This window comes from Sycon ciliatum, chromosome 2 (genome assembly GCF_964019385.1).
Source record: "Sycon ciliatum chromosome 2, ocSycCili1.1, whole genome shotgun sequence".
NCBI lineage: Eukaryota > Metazoa > Porifera > Calcarea > Leucosolenida > Sycettidae > Sycon > Sycon ciliatum.
In genome coordinates, this window is record NC_088644.1 from 22,853,521 (window position 1) to 22,870,420 (window position 16,900).

The 16,900-nt window shown below is 45.0% G+C and overlaps 1 protein-coding gene across 6 annotated transcripts in view; it reads right to left on the reverse strand.

Annotated features, from left to right (window-relative positions):
* Positions 1–16,900, reverse strand: part of LOC135809267 (uncharacterized) — a 141,051-nt gene that overhangs the window by 28,251 nt on the left and 95,900 nt on the right. For all 6 annotated transcript variants that reach the window (XM_065322580.1, XM_065322579.1, XM_065322578.1 and 3 more), the window contains 6 exons: positions 10,984–11,162; positions 9,686–9,792; positions 8,403–8,564; positions 6,691–6,786; positions 5,061–5,076; positions 3,146–3,262 (listed from right to left, as the gene is read on the reverse strand). In XM_065322580.1, the coding sequence (XP_065178652.1) occupies positions 3,146–3,262; positions 5,061–5,076; positions 6,691–6,786; positions 8,403–8,564; positions 9,686–9,792; positions 10,984–11,162 (677 nt within the window). The remainder of the gene's footprint in view (positions 1–3,145; positions 3,263–5,060; positions 5,077–6,690; positions 6,787–8,402; positions 8,565–9,685; positions 9,793–10,983; positions 11,163–16,900) is intronic.

Genomic DNA, 16,900 nt, shown 5'->3' on the forward strand with positions numbered 1-16,900 from the left:
TGAGAGCAAGCTAGCCTCCACACTCCGTCAGGTTTTGCCTGAGCGTACCAAAATGTCCATCCACTAACACCAGGTGGGATCATTTCCATTAGCTACAGCTTCACGAGCGAAAGACACATGAAAGACTCCAATGCAGAAACCTTTTCATTGTCACCGCTTTTCAGTAGTGTTGAAACGAACGTATCTATAACAAACGAGCGATCAGTTCCACTAACGAGCAAGCTACCGAGCGAGATAACGAGTTTCTTTGATGTGGCAAATAATTATTTTTTAATTATTTTTTCCTAAGTTCGATTTTTTCCGATTCAGCTGGTCCAAATTATCACCGCCGGCGTTTGGGGATGCTGCTGCTTCACTTCGGACTGCTGTTTGGTGTCGAGATGTCTTTTCAGCGCCGTCGTTGAGCAGCCTTTGTAACAATAGACCGTTTTGCAAAGACTGTAGCCCTGTTCTTCGCTGCATCGCGGGAGAAAACTTCCAAACGACTGAGCGTAACTTTCACTCGAAAGGAGAGTTGACAGAAGTTTGCCCTGCAGCAGGTCAGCAGATGCGGAACAAGACATCAGTGGAGTCCACCAAAGCTGCAACGACAACTGAAACAACTCAGTGTCGTGCAGGCGGCATGCAGTCACTGTAACCAAGAGTACATAACCCCCCAGAGTGTGCAACTCCACTATGGGTGCTGTCCCGACAGAATTTCAAGTTGACGTCATTTTGATGATGCAATGCGCACTGTACACGGATTATCAGACGAATCCGGAACCTGTGGTTGACCGAAGCCGATCGATCCTGTACAAATTATTGCAAAGAAAAACGTGTGATGCGTTGTCGCCCGTACACATGTTGTCAATCACTGGTGCAAGGAGCATTGCGTCATAAATAATGACGGCAACATTATTATTACAAAAAATGTATTATCTACGCATGCATCTACGCAAGAGTCACCACCAGCCAATTAGGACATGTGTCACAGTATTGAACGTTTTCGTTCCCTTCTTGTCAAAATACTACAGGGAATGATGGAAATAAGCTAAAAGACTACAACTATAAGGAAAAGAAGTTCAGAAACATATCACTCCAATTATGTGTAGAAGTGACACGGAAAAAAAATAATGAATCAAGAAAACAGCATGCAAATCCAGTAAGTGACAAAAACGTAGTGACAAGAAAAAGAGAGAAATATCAAGAGATCTATTTCGCACCTTCACGACGAACAGTGCCAAACAACTGCAAAGACAACACATTCTCCTTCTTAACACAAAGCTCAGGGTCTAACTTACGTATGTACAAAGCTTCCAACACGGCAAAGGTGAAGGTGCGAAATAGATCTCTTGATATTTCTCTCTTTTTCTTGTCACTACGTTTTTGTCACTTACTGGATTTGCATGCTGTTTTCTTGATTCATTATATATTTTTTTCGTGTCACTTCTACACATAATTGGAGTGATATATTTCTGAACTTCTTTTCCTTATAGTTGTAGTCTTTTAGCTTATTTCCATCATTCCCTGTAGTATTTTGACAAGAAGGGAACGAAAACGTTCAATACTGTGACACATGTCCTAATTGGCTGGTGGTGACTCTTGCGTAGATGCATGCGTAGATAATACATTTTTTGTAATATTTTCTGCCTCCGTCCTACTTTCAAACATTATTATTATTATTATTATTATCTGTCAAGTGTCATTAAAGGGGAAGTATACCCTAAAATCAAATTTTCACCAGTTGTAGTCTTCTGGGTGCTGAGTCGAATGGTCTTGGTCCGAGGAAGCTGCGACGCTCCCTTCCTACTTGAATCCCAATTGAACTCGCGCACTTCCACCGAAACTGGGTGACTGCGCCCTACTAGATGGGGATTTGTATGCAAAATGTCACTAAAAGCGCCATTTCGTTCTTATAAAAGCACGGATGACCGCGATTGGCCCATATGTTGTAGTCTTTTGGACGCTGAGTCGACTGGTTTTGGTCCGAAAAGGCTGCGATGCAGCGTTCCTCCTTTATTCCCAATCGAACATGGTTGAACAAGCGGTCACGTGCTCCTGGGTGCCCAAATCACCTGGTCACCGCGCCAGCAGGCGACAACTTTCACACCAAGGTTCAACTCGAGTTCAACTCGAGTGACAGGACTGCACCCAAAAAAGGTCAAACAGGCTAGTAAGTTGTACCCTGCAGGCACGGTGACCAGGTGACTGGTGTACGCAGGAGCACATGACCGCTTGTTCAACCATGTTCGATTGGGAATAAAGGAGGAACGCTGCATCGCAGCCTTTTCGGACCAATACCAGTCGACTCAGCGTCCAAAAGACTACAACATATGGGCCAATCGCGGTCATCCGTGCTTTTATAAGAACGAAATGGCGCTTTTAGTGACATTTTGCATACAAATCCCCATCTAGTAGGGCGCAGTCACCCAGTTTCGGTGGAAGTGCGCGAGTTCGATTGGGATTCAAGTAGGAAGGGAGCGTCGCAGCTTCCTCGGACCAAGACCATTCGACTCAGCACCCAGAAGACTACAACTGGTGAAAATTTGATTTTAGGGTATACTTCCCCTTTAATGACATTGTACATGATCATCACCGTGTGCGCTCGATCTAATCATTGATTGTCTTTGTTTTGCCCGTACAAGAGGCATCTCGCACAAGGTAAAAAAAAAACTGCCGATACTGGACTCTCGATCGACCAGGGAGTCGTAAAACAAATTTCCGACTCCCCGCTCGACTTGTACTGCCATGTGTACGGATTACGGTGTACGATGTTCATTAGTGCAAACGAGCTGGCCGCACAAACGAGCCGAGTTTCTGGCGAGCGAGCTAACGAGTACCCGGTGAGATCGTTTCCACACTACTTTTCAGAATGGCGTGGGATGAAGCGGACGCGTGGTCTTACTAAGTATCAAGTGAAGAAAACCCTCAAACTGCATACTGGCAATGTTTCGACTTTGTACAGGGAAAGCTGTACGGGTTTGACAGAGAGTCATAAAACAATGACTAGATCATGAGTCCGACTCCCTACTGGACTTCCGGTTACATCTCATCGACCGTCTCCTGAGTCCAACACATTTCATTCAAGATGTAACGAGATCAGTGGCCATATAACGAGACTCGCTAAAAACATACGAATATTTAATGGCAATTCTGTATAGCTCACATGTGGAATCTCTTAGCCATGGGAACGCCACATTCGCCGCCGGAGTCATCTCCATAGTTACCCCAACTTGGGTTGTAGCTGATCTCTACTCCACTGGGATCATTCGGTGAGGTTGTGCTGCACACGAACAAATAACATGGAGTACATAACCTGAGTCCACACAGGACTGTGAAAGAGTTCTGTCTGCAGATTGAGTAAAAAATAACATGGAGTACATAACCTGAGTCCACACAGGACCGTGAAAGAGTTCTGTCTGCAGATTGAGTAACCTAAGCACATTCATCTTTTCCGGGAAAAAAAGAAATGGTGCAGCATTCAACTGTCCCCGGGGAAAATTGCGGAAAAAAATCGCAAAAAACGCGGGGAAAAACGCGGCATAATATGGCATAATTTGCGGTGAATTTGCGGTAAATATGCGGTAAATATGCGGTGAATAATATTGATGTGCGGCAATTTTCAGTGAGTATGTAGTGAAATCAATCAGTTACAAGTCTCTGGTGACGCACTCGTCATATTTGAGTAAAAAGCCGCCACGATGAGACGGCGCTGACCGAACAGTGCACTGTGTGTACGTGTAGTGCAACAAAAAAGTTCAAAAAACGCGGGAAAATCGCGGAAAACGCGGTCTTTTAAAAAATCGCAAAAAACGCGGAAAAAAACGCGGCCGCGGAATTGCAATTTTCCCCGGGGACAGATTCAACATCTCCATTGGTGTTACGAGTTATGACTAACTGTCCACCAACGTAACCAGATCTTATACAGTCAGCGAGTGCGACAAAATGGCATAAAACTGACAAGGAGTACTGAGACATTCGGCGACCTGACACCTAGCTCCAACACTTCTCCAAGGCGCAAACCAACAACGTTCCAACTTGGAAGGCTCAGGTTCGGAAAGGTCCAAGAGGGGAAGGAAAGCGCAACGAAGAAGAGCAGGAGCTACGCATCACGGCAACAAAGAATGCCGAAAGTTACTGGATGATGACGAAACTAGTAAGACTATTGGACATACCGGCCTTACTACACCTCGATGACGCAAAGCAAAAGACCACCCAACTTGGGAGGCTCAAGTTTATGTAATAAACGTAGAGAGGGGAAGCTAAGCGAAGACGAATTGTGACAAACCGAAACGTCAACTTCCTACTGCACTCCACTATCATGTATGATGGACTAGTTATGTACAATAACAAGTAGTTCCACACGACGTACGTTTCGCCGTATAGGTCACGACGGCTCATCAGGTGTGCAATATTTAACTCTGAAGGTGAGCCAATTAAGTTATTGTGAAAAGAAGGACAAAATGTTACGAGTTATGACTAACCGTCCACCAACGTAACGTAACTCGCTGACTGTATAAGATCTGGTTACGTTGGTGGACAGTTAGTCATAACTCCTAACATTTTGTCTTCTTCTTTTCACAATATAGCATCTAACATCACTGTTTTCCAAAATTTTGTTTTCACAGTTTGGGTTACACTCAGTTTGACTGAGTTTCCCCATCTGTAAGAACACCATGACAATCAAGGATCAAGGCACAGAACACCATGACAATCGAGGATCAAGGCACAGATGCAGCTCATGAAGCGGTGGGTGGTGAGTAGATCAGACCCACCACCAAGTGGTCTAAGACCGAATGTCCCATTAGCTGCATCCATGAATAATAAAGCCACGGAACTACAAGTTACGCTATAATGTTCACTAACACCATCTCCATTCGAGTCCACTCTTAAACACAAATACATACACAAACACCCACACCCACACACACACACACCCACACCCACACACACACCAACCCATACCCACACCCACCCACATCAGTACACACACCATGTATGTGCCATGTATACGCCTGTCCCAACACAAGCACACAAACAATGCCCCCCCCCCCCCCCTACCGACCCCCAATCCCACCTACCTTGTATGGTCGTATTCTTTGCCATGACATCAGACGTTGTTGGAAAGCATGAACAATGGAAAACAAATTATGCAGAAATATAACAGGAAAATACATTACGAGGCACTGTTGAAAAGTAGAAAATTAACGCTAAGGCCATGGTAAAAATTATCTTTGATTCTCAAGTACGCGCGCACCGATTTTTGGCGGCGCACCGACGATTTTTTTAATTTCTATGCATACATATGCGCACATGAAAACGGTCAATGCGAAAGGCATGAATCAGGGAGTAGTAAAATACCGGTACTTTTCTACTCTCTGGCCTGAATAATTATATGAACCTGTGACGTACATATTTTGTGAGCCTATCTTTGGAAATAAAAAAATTGTGGGAAATAAAATAAAAAAATCGCTCGCTCGCACCGATTTTCACAGGCTCATGACCTGAGAATCAACTTTATTTTTTACCAAGGCCTAAACAATAATAAGCACGTGTAGGACAAGATCAAGCATGCGGCATGAATCTAGGTGGCCTGGCTAAAGAAGATCCTACCGATCTACACATATAAGGAAATCATTGCCAACCTTTCTCGGCTGGCATATATCTACGTTAAGCACTATACACGGACTGTAGGTTTTTGACACCTGTCTACGTACGTTGAAGTACAGTCAGACCTCGCTTATCCGGTCCTCTTTTATCCGGATCCCTCACCATCCGGAAGAAAGTTGTTGGTTACCGATTTACAGCGTATGCCATGCATACACACAGTATGTGTGCTCGATTATCCGGTTCCCTCGCCTACCCCGGTTACTTTTGTGGAAAACGGATGCCGGTGTGCGGCTAAGCGAGGTCTGACTGTACATGACTTGTATGCACATTGGTGCACAGCAATTCTGACTGGTGGAAACTCATTCTGGTCAAAAACAAACTAGACAGTCTACTTGCCAAACTTGCCATGCCCTTAAAGTTGCCCAGTTCAGTTCGCTGCTCAGCATTCCATCACCATCTACACGTATCGTAACAAAGAGATTTTATTTCTTCCGTAAACTAAGACTTGGCTCAATGTGTGTGATATTGGTATAGAGGAGCTGAACGAAAGGGTACTTGAGAGAGCATTTTCACCCATCATTTCAAGCTGTTGCTCTTCTACTGTGCAAATCCCTAGAATCTGCCATTGTGACCTTGTTTCTCTCGTCATGCCCCCCCCCCCCCTCACCCCTCCTTGGGCCGGTGCTATGCATGATCCACTCAAAGTGATTCCTGGCTAACTCGATTCTGCATGCTGGCTGCCACTTTACAATAGTAAAGCAGTGTTTTGTTACAACAATGGTAAAGTTACCTGGCTCCCTGGCATCCATAAACCAGTCGGCCTACGCCCAGGGAGGATGGCTGTGTTCATGCCAATGCGTACCATTATTATAAAATATATGGTACTTTTTCAGGTCCTTGCTGCCCACTCGCCCATGCGTGCCACCAACTTCTCTGTGTTTTCTGCATTTGAGTAAACGTTCTCATGCCTGCTCGTGCTTGCTTGATCGCTTTATGCTGTTTTTCTAGCATATGGCTGCGGGTTTCTATGGACTTCGGGAGAGGAAGCACTTTAATTACCTGACACTGTTTTTAAAGTCATGTTGCTTATTCCTTGCTTACCATGATTTCCTATGCCAACATGATACGGAACTTGTGTTGCTATGGGCTCAACACGATAGAAGAACCTCTCCCAGACATATCCCTTGCCAATGGCATCTGCATAAAATGAAGTAGAGCAAATGACATGACTCACAAGGTAATGTCAAGGAATTTAATCATTCGCAAAGATTTCACAGATTTCAGTTACCTTCATCACTGTTGCATTCGTTGTTTCGCACACATCCCTCTTGTATTATTTAGGATTCACTTTTGTTAGAATTCAGACACCACACGTTGCTGCTTCAGTGGTTGCCTGATATGGCTAAAGGCTTTGCAAGCTATTCGGTGTCCATGATTTGCCACCAGGCCTTGCATAAATGTAAAAGTAACTGCTTCAGTGCCCCCGGATTAGTAGCAGTAACCAAGTTATGCGCTCTCATTATACTGATAATGTTGCTCAATGAAATCCGATTGAGTGAGTCAGCTAGGCGCCCAGCAAAACCAGTAAAATCCCAGTGTTTGAGTGTTTGCAGGTCTAGGACTGTACAGCAACCGGTGCGTACATGACTCACGCCATTGGATTTCATTGAGCATGGCTGGAATAATCTCGTGGGAAAATGCAATCGTAATGCTCCAATGTCCCTGGAAATGAAGAGCATACTCGTAACGTCGGGTGCCAAAGACCGGGGGGGGGGGGGGGGGGGCAGCCTCCTAGCCTACACCATTCCTATTTTCATGTATTAAAGTCTATGCGCAGTTGAGTCACCGTGTATACATTGGCTAGCCTGGCCGTTCTTCGGCGCCCGACAGTACCGTAGTCACATTTTCTTGTCAAGCATGGCAAAATATTGCAGCTTCTCTTACATACGGCTGACACAGGGCAGTGAATTGAATAAACCCAACTTTGATTTTAGCACTCATGGCCAGCAATCGAGAACATCTGGGAGTTGTATTTTTCGTACTCCTCCGAGGTTTGATTTTTGGCCTGGGCCAAGCACAAGGAGAAACCTTCTGCCGAAAAATACTGAAGAAAATGGTTGCTGTTTGATCTTTTGATGTAATCTTTGTAGCTAGTCAAAGTTAGTTCCTGTTTGGAGCAGACACGCTGAAATTGACTATTGTACTGCATGACTGTACTGATGTACTCATGCACTCAGCAATGCAGGTTTACTCGTATTTTAGCTGTTTGGCTGGAATGGATGCTGCTCTGCGACCCTCGGTGAACATTACCTGTGCTCGTGGAGCAGCTGAAAAGGACCACTAGTATGTCTTGTTCCCGGTTAGAAAGTGGACAGACGACTTTCGTGCCTCGAAAAAGGACCAGAGAGTGACAAAGGTACGTCTGTAGCTGATTTTTGAGTACTCCTCGTACATTTTGATGGTAATAGAAAATTCTCAGACCAAAGTCAGCGCGGCGGTGGGTGTACCGTTTTCTTGTGGATTTTTTAGTTGTTTCGTCTCGTACTTATGTGAGTATCGTGATGGTGAAGTGGACAGGATGATTCTCTTCCTCTAGGCTTCGTTCGGCCGACTTTGCTTTGTCCTCGTTGAAAAGTTATGCTGAAAAACGGTCGATTCGCAAATTTATGTTGATTTTCAATGTACGTGATGACATGCGATTGCTGGCTATGGATGATGATCATCATCATCACGGTCACTGCTGGATTGCATGCTATGCAGCAATGCGAACAAATAGCCCCACTAAACACAGGACTTAGGCAAAGCTAGCTTACAGGAGATGTCACCAACATGGCCGATCATATCGATTTTCTTGCCGGTGTTGATCCACATGCGCTGGATTAAGTCCACAACAGACTTGGCTGTGCTGTCAGTGGGCAAACTCATGAAGTGGCTGCCACCCCATGCACCCATGTCAGCAAAGGCAATCATACGACCTACAACAGTGAAATAGAACAGCATCACAAAATATCAATGTTTTTTTCGGTAGGGATGCCACCAATCTTCTAAATGCCTGGATGATGGATGATATGTAAAATCTAACCAAACAAAGGTTCTAACATTCTAGGACTTTTGCATGACTATAACCGTTAGCATCTCATATCAATTGTCATCGACTAGTATAACTGGTATGCATGTCAACTCATGCAGAACACACCCGTGATGACATCACATGACATGCAAACATACTCACAAGCGCGCGCGCACGCACACACACACACATATGTGCACACACAAACACACACACACACACACATTTGGATCACCGAATTGACACAGGGGCTTCGACGGCACCCCGTGGTACATCAGGGAGGCTCCTGGGGCTCAAGCAGCCCATAAGTGCACCACCACATCAGGTAGGCTCAGGCGGTGCAGCAGGGCAAGATATGTGCCGGAAGCTCACTGTCATCCGGCCAACCTGATGTTTGTGTAGCTTTACACAGCCGACCCTTCCTACTTGTTATAGCTTGCAGAAGGTCAGAATTTTTTCTTTCTTCTTTTCCCTTCGGCCAGGCACGGCTTCATGTTAGAGCAGTAAATAGCAGTTAGGGACACAGCTAAGTCAAGCTGGACTCAGCGTATCAAGTTTGGCATATTACAAGAAGCATGATATTCCCAAACAGTTGTGTGGTTATTGTGTGAGGGTACATGCAGGAGTCCGCGGTCATGTGAGGGGGGAGTGATGATTGTTCCACTGTCTCGTGGTATGAGTGCGCCGCTCACTTTACTTTCATCGATATTACTTCGAAGTAGGTTTCTTGTCTCCACGCCGACTTTTTAAAGGAATAATTATACATGACAACAAAATTTGCTTTTAATATTATGTTTGTACTGAGCACGCAGCACGCTCTATTCATTGCGCTAATAACATTCTTATCTCCACGGAAGCTTTTTAAGGATAAAAATCTCAAAAGTATCACCTTAGATAGGAAAATGACCGATTCTGGGAAATCAGGAGCAATAAGAATTGACTACAGTATAACATTTCTCTTCCTGCGGATCAAGGAGTAATAATTCCAATGCTCTATTGACATATTCCTATATTTTGTTCGCTTACATGTTGTTTGTTGCCCTGTGTTTGTTATTGCCTGTGGAGATGTTAGGATTTGCTTTGGTGACAGGATACGCGTACGCGTGGAGTTGACTCCGGAGCCATACCAGTACCTACATATAGATACGAGATACAATGCAGGTCACAGTCAGGCTCTAGACAAGAGAAAATGATGGCTTCTCGCTCCACACATACTGGCATACAGAGACATAGAAGAAAAGGCCAACAACACACACATTGAGGGGTAGTGGGCTGCAGCCAGATATGAACAAGATGACAAGAGAAGTCTAGAAGCAAGGACTGAGTACAGAATGTCCCAAAGAAGTACAGAATCCACGCGGATTCCAGAAACAGGCCATGATGCAGAGCCACTTGTGACCGTCAGATCAGTAAGCCCTTTCCTCCGATGGATGCAGTGGTGAGAGAAAGAACCCAGGTGTATACCGCCAGTGGTGGTTTGGCATCATGGAAGCATTGCAAAGCACATCATAGCAAAGTTAGAAAAGGAAGGATCAAGATGTATAGAAAAGAAGACTGGGAAGGAAGGGACACTGGTGAGACTCGAAAACTGACATGGGAAGCAAGAGAGAGTAAACATCAAAGAATAATATCAAATGCTATGTTTTCAACAGAAAAAAATGCTGCACGAGAAATCATTTCTCGCTTGTCTCGTCGCGCTTGGCCAGCATTATATCAAAAGTCAATAATACGGATCCACCCTGATCAACCCCAGAGCTCCCAGTCCAGATAATTCTGCTAGACTTGTCATTCTATTCTGAAGTGGACCGGTTTAAATGCGAATGACAGAGTTCCTTCCCTCGGTTCACCCTGTCTTGCAGGAGGGAAAGAGTGCTGGGAGAAATGAAGGCGTTAGAATTTTTTTGAGGTAGCAGCGGTGAAGAATGGCGTGCAGTGAACACTCACACCCATACACACACAGACACACACACGTACACCCCCCCCCCCCCCCACACACTCTACTACTACCACTACTACTACTATAGCATGACTGCCCCATAGGGCTACATCACTCCCTTGTGACAGGGAGCCAGAATCAGGGTAAGAGAGTAAATGCTGGCGAGCTACATCCCGGTTTAGATCTGGTGGAAGCCGAAACACGTTTGCTGCAGAGCTGGCCCTCATGTTCGAAGGTTTCCCTCTGTTACCCCCCCCCCCCCACACACACACTCACACATTCGTGTATGCGTCCCGGCTCGAACTCACGCACACACAAATATACCCGCACGTGGCCATTTCCATACTGTACGTGAACAATATACATCAAATGTTTGACGGGTACTCACGTGTATGCAGTGTTTGGTGTAAGACCTGTCATAACAGCACTGTAAATGATTCCGGGATCACGGAATTTAGTCGGATAAACAATGGCTGCTTCTCCTCCACACATATCACCAGCTGCGTACGTGGTGGCTGCTGCCTGCTTTTTCACAGCCTTGCTATCGGGATCAGTTTGCTTGCGATACTGCAAAACAAATCGAAAGGACAACATGTTTGCGACTGTGGCAACACAATGAAAAGCAGCACTACCTAAATAATATTGCTGTAAACCTACAATGGTTGACAAGCATTTCATCACACTGCTGCAGGAACGGTGGGTGTTCTGAACAATGATCATGGATCCTGGTTTACCCCTTGCTAGAGTGGTGCATCGAGAAGCAGCACACAATAGCAACAAGCTGCTACACTAAACAACCCCAACCCGGTCAAAGAGCGCAAGTTACCGTATTTTTCGGAGTATAGTGCGCACCTTTGTATAACGCGCACCCCCAATCTTCATTGGGGGTGCGCACTTCAATTTTGATTGAAGTACCGTATTTTCCGGAGTATAGTGCGCACTTTAGATGTGCTATTTTAGCCCCTAAATCGCAGGTGCGCACTATGCTCCGAATATGAAATGCATGTACTTCAATGAAGATTGAAGTGCGCACCCCCAATGAAGATTGGGGTGCGCGTTATACAAAGGTGCGCACTATACTCCGAAAAATACAGTACATGCATTTCATATTCGGAGCATAGTGCGCACCTGCGATTTAGGGCCTAAAATAGCATATCGTAAGTGCGTACTATACTCCGGAAAATACGGTATTCGGATTGGGCCCTCAGGAGACAAGTTCAAGGTATCCGAGGCGAGGGTCTGATTCCAGAGAGCACTCCACGTGGTACCCCGCAGTACACGGGCAAAGTGATGTCCTTCGCTAAATGGCACTGTTACCGTTGCCTAGTTGACATTGCATTTTTTTGCTGTGGCTGCCTAGCAACGATTTTCTAGCTGATCTGAGCGCAATGCATGCGAGTTATGCGGTCCTGTGTCCCACTATTGTTGCCATAACAACCTTGGACAATTCAAGCTGCTTTACAAACCAAGTGTTTGGATGGAGAAGTAGCAACTCTCCTCTCTCTCCAATGGAGCGAGAAAGATTTTCATTGAGCGGCTTGCTGTGAGAGGTGGACGGAGACTTAACGACACTAACGGCGAACATCAAGACCTTACGGCCACGGAGCTTCGGGACTCTGCGCTGGTCGTCTATCCGTGTGGAGGCAAAGCAAACGCGGGGAACATTCTGCTCAAGCGAGCGCGGGGCTGAAGCTGGATTGGTGACTGTCGTACATGCCGTTTACTTCATGACACCGGCGCATAATGATGTACAAGACTTCGTGCGTATTCGACTCAAATTCATGTTCCGTCAACGTCAGTAGGTAGTACCTTTTGTTTCCAAAATAACTTCGGGACAGTCGTTCATGCTTTTGTATGGGACTCGCTCTCTACACTTGTGACAATTTACGTATGTACAAGTGGTAATTCTAATGTTGTAGCATTGTTCTCTCATATTTTAGCAGAACCAGTAAGGGGTCGTCCATAAATATCGAACTTTTTTCACAGAACGAAATGATTTCGTTATGGGGTGGGAGGGGAGGGGTTGACCAATTTCGTTTCAGAAAACATTGATTCATGTACATGGCCATTGTATATGCGCGTATGTCAACATGTTTTACGTTCTGAGGGGGAGGGAGGGAGGGGTTGGGTCTAAACTAAAATAATTCGTTTGGTGAAAAAAGTTCGATATTTACGGACTAACTGAGTATAATTTGTTTTGTTTCCTTACATTGTCGACAGATTTCATGTGTACCGGTTTAGTTGCACAATGATTATAGCCATTTGTCTTCTCCATTCTTGTGCAATCATACATATGTAGGTTGGTTCTCTTTATGTTATTGTGACATATTTCATATTTTTTAGATATTGGTTTCCTTGCTGCTTTCTCTCTCCTCTCCTCTCACCCAAGCCATTCTGCATAAGCAAAGCTGTGGACCTACAAAAATAGAGGATCACGTACCACCCCCAGCAACTATCGCCCTATCTCATTGCTCTCTACTTTATCAAAAGTGTACGAACTTGTTGCATATGACATCATTTATAATCATGTTCGCGCTTCACTTTCGCCAGCACAGTCGGGATTTTGTCGGGGTGACTCCACCAGGTACCAGGTTACTCGCCTTGTGCAAGACATCCACAAGACAGCCCGGAACGCCCATAACTATGTTGGTTTAGTCTTCTTCAATCTTGCAAAGGCCTTCGACACTGTTTGGCACAGGGGTCTCTTAGCTAAGCTGCGAACAGTGTATCGCATTGATGGCAAGGCTGTCGGCTGGCTCTCATCGTATCTCTATAACCAAAATCAGCTTGTACGCCTCTCAACTGTTGTCGGAGCCTTTAGCCGTTACTTCTGGAGTCTCCCAGGGTTCAATCCTTGGGCCACTGCTATTTCTCCTGTATATTAATGACCTCCCCGATATTGCCCCTGGTGTCAGCCTTTTCGCTGACGACACAGCTCTGCTTTGCTCCAATGCTTGCCCTATACGACTGCATGAAACCATGCAAGATAGCAATGGCAAGGTTATAACCTGGATGCATGATTGGAAGTTGCAGCCAAACGTTGATAAAACGGCAGCAATGTACATTACCCCTTCTCCCCCTTCCCTGCCACTTTGTTTTCCTTCTTCAAGTGTTTCTATTCGTATTGTTGAAGAGCATAAGCATCTTGGCGTTGTTATTGACTTTAAATTGCCGTGGTCACCCCATGTGCAGTATGTCTGCAAGCGCACAAGCTCCATCCTTGGGGCTCTTCAAGCCCACTGTAGACATCTTCCTCTTTCTTGCAAACACTTGTTTTATCGTTGCTATATATTGCCCATACTTGACTACTGTGATACTGCTTGGTCTGGCATAACTACTACTGTATTGAACAAGCTAGAAACCCATAACCGCATGCTCCTGAAAATCTTATTTAGCAAAGATCGTCGCTTTCCCTCCGCTAGCCTTTACGAAATTGCCAAGATCAGTCCCCTTTCAACTCGACATAAGTACCACCTCTGTGTTCCCATACATAAAATACCCTTGCATATGCAGGCTTATAATTGGTTCTCCGAAACACGGAATACCCGGAACTCATTCAGTCTCCCACGCGCTGCCTCCACCCTATTCACTAGATCCCTGGTCTTTGCTGGCTATGTGTTTTGGGCAACATTACCAACGCAGGCCAAGACCAGCACGTCGATGGATAATTTTGTTGCTAAAATCTCTGCTCAATTATAGGTTTCATGTACTTGCATGACTCCTGCTGGTTTGTCTCCTCCTTTGCCTTCTTTGCCTTTTATTTCTATTCTTTTATATGTTTTACTGCTGTGGTTGGCTTTCACCCTTGTCTCAGTTTTACTGGCCGTCATCATGATGTTATTATTATTATTATTATTATTATTTTGCTTGTTCGCGTTGGCATCAACCTGCATAAAGCAGGTATATAGCCTTCACTTAAGCTGCCATAAAAAAGAAAGCTCATCCTAAGCAAGAGGGCTAGAGGAAAAGATAACGATAACGAGATACAGAATACAAAGAAATCCAATGAGTTAAACATACAATTCAAAACAAGAAAGAAAGAAAAGAAAAACAGAGCCGAAGCTACTAATCGGAGTTACGAATGCGTTGGTACCGATCATCATGATGTGCCATGAGATAATGATATAAAATTATAAATACAAAAAAACGCAGCATACTGCTGCTACACTTCAACGCGGGCATGCGTGTAATAATAATAATTACAAGCCTCCGCCGGCCACCGGCTTTTCACCAACATTGAAAAAATCCGCAAAAAGATGATCAGAGACATGGAACCATCAGAGAGGACGGCAGGAGTACTATGAGCCAGTGCGTAGGATAGTTCACAATGACAGCATAATGTTATTCAACGAGGAAGGGAAGCGACGGAGAAGACTTCACAACTGCACGATGCACACTGCTCAATAACCAGCAAGAGAGTGAGGCCGTGGATGTGTCTTAAAATGGCCGTGACCACCCACGTGACCTATATGGCGTTCGTGCCAAGGCTCGTTCTGCACTACTACTTAGTAGTAGCTACGTGCCCGGGTGAGTGAGTAAAACTCAATCCTGCATGGATCCCGTTGCGATCATACGAGCTACTTTCTTTCCAGTATGACATTTTGGTTGCTGACTTATTAGGCCATCATTTTTTATATCTATGTTTCGCGTCAGTTCAACTTCCAGAATCATATGCGAGAGGTGGAAAAAATAAAAAGTTGCAAAATAAGAAAAAGGCTCATCAGAGGTGTATAGCACTGTACATAGCACAATATCTCGTGCGTGGTGTGCATTCGAAAGAAAAACCGTACATCGAAGCACAAAATCTGGGTTATCAGCATGAGTAAGTATTCACTTTGGACAGAGGAGGCAACCGTTCGTGCCCATGCTTCCTGGATTATTGGTACATGTACTCAGACTTCAGCGGCGGTGCAAAGAGCTCCGGAACGACGCATCCTCCCAGCTTGAGGCGATCGATGCGGTCTGGTGTAAGCTCATAGAATATTGCTCGAAGATGCCGAACAAACGATTTACAACGCTGGCATCGAGGCCATTTCTGAATTCCAGCTTTGCCGTATGCAACCAGTCCACACTGAGTGTTGACTTGCGCGATCGTACACTCACTGTGCATGTTCGTGCTTTTTTTCTGAAAAAATCAACACATATGCGTGCGGACGAAGCGAAACATAGATATAAAAAATGATGGCCTTACAGCGTATGAACTTCTTCCTCATGTGCGTTGCAATGCATTGTGTAGGGAGCCTGTTTGCATAGTAATTTTCCCTGATGCATTATTTCAACGGTGGAGAGCTAAGCGTAGGGTAACCTCAATGCTAGCTATAGCGTTTATTGCCACAGCTGATTTCACTCCTTTTCAATTGTGTACAGGGCTTTCCCTTTCCAAGTTTTACTGCATAGTAATACAGTGCTTCTATGCATTAGTCAGCTAGCTGTCCTCAGCCAATTTTTACCAAAGTCTGCCCCTGCTTTGATACGAAGTGGAAGATTCAGTTATAATTTACCCATACTAGTACAGAGTACTACGAAGTACTGTCGACGAAGATATTTTCAATCAGCACCCTTCACGGTCAAATTCATTGCTCGCTTTTTGATGAGTATATACAGTAAAAACTGTCAAGGCGACCACTTGGATAAGGCGACCACCTGTCCTCAAAGACCACTGAAACCAGGGCCAAGGGATGCTACTCAGTCCCGGAGTCAAATGACCCTGGATAAGGAGACCACCTGGTAACAGAGACTACGTTTTCAGGTCCCTTGAGCGGTCGTCTTAGACAGGTTTCACTGTATTATAATTTCTTCAATGTCGCTACCAGGTACTCCCTCAGTTTGTTAGAAAGTGTACATAGGATAGACTAGTGTGGATACTCACAGGCAAAACAACGTGTTGATATCAACTATTGGTTTGGAACATTTTCCGTCATCCAGGTTGTTGGGCAAAGTAAATGAAGTTAGATGCAAACAGTGAGGATCATAATATACAGAAGTGGCAACTGAAATCCGACACCAGGAGCTTCACATAAGACGGCCGTTGCAGATATTTTCCTCCATCAACCACCACTGCTGCGGAGCTAAATCAAATTGTAGCGGGTAGAGTACATGTGCCTGGCATGCCAACAAAGTGTCAAGATCACATTTGGGTACTCATTTTCTAGCTTTGCCCCTGGCTGTGTACTTGCGAACCATTATACTGTGGACCTTCCCAGTGTTTCTGGTGTAAGTGCAAGATACGGCATGAGTACAGAACAGCAGTTCAGATACGCATGTGTTGCCCATGATTCGATGCTGGTGTAGTAGCGTGCTGTGTT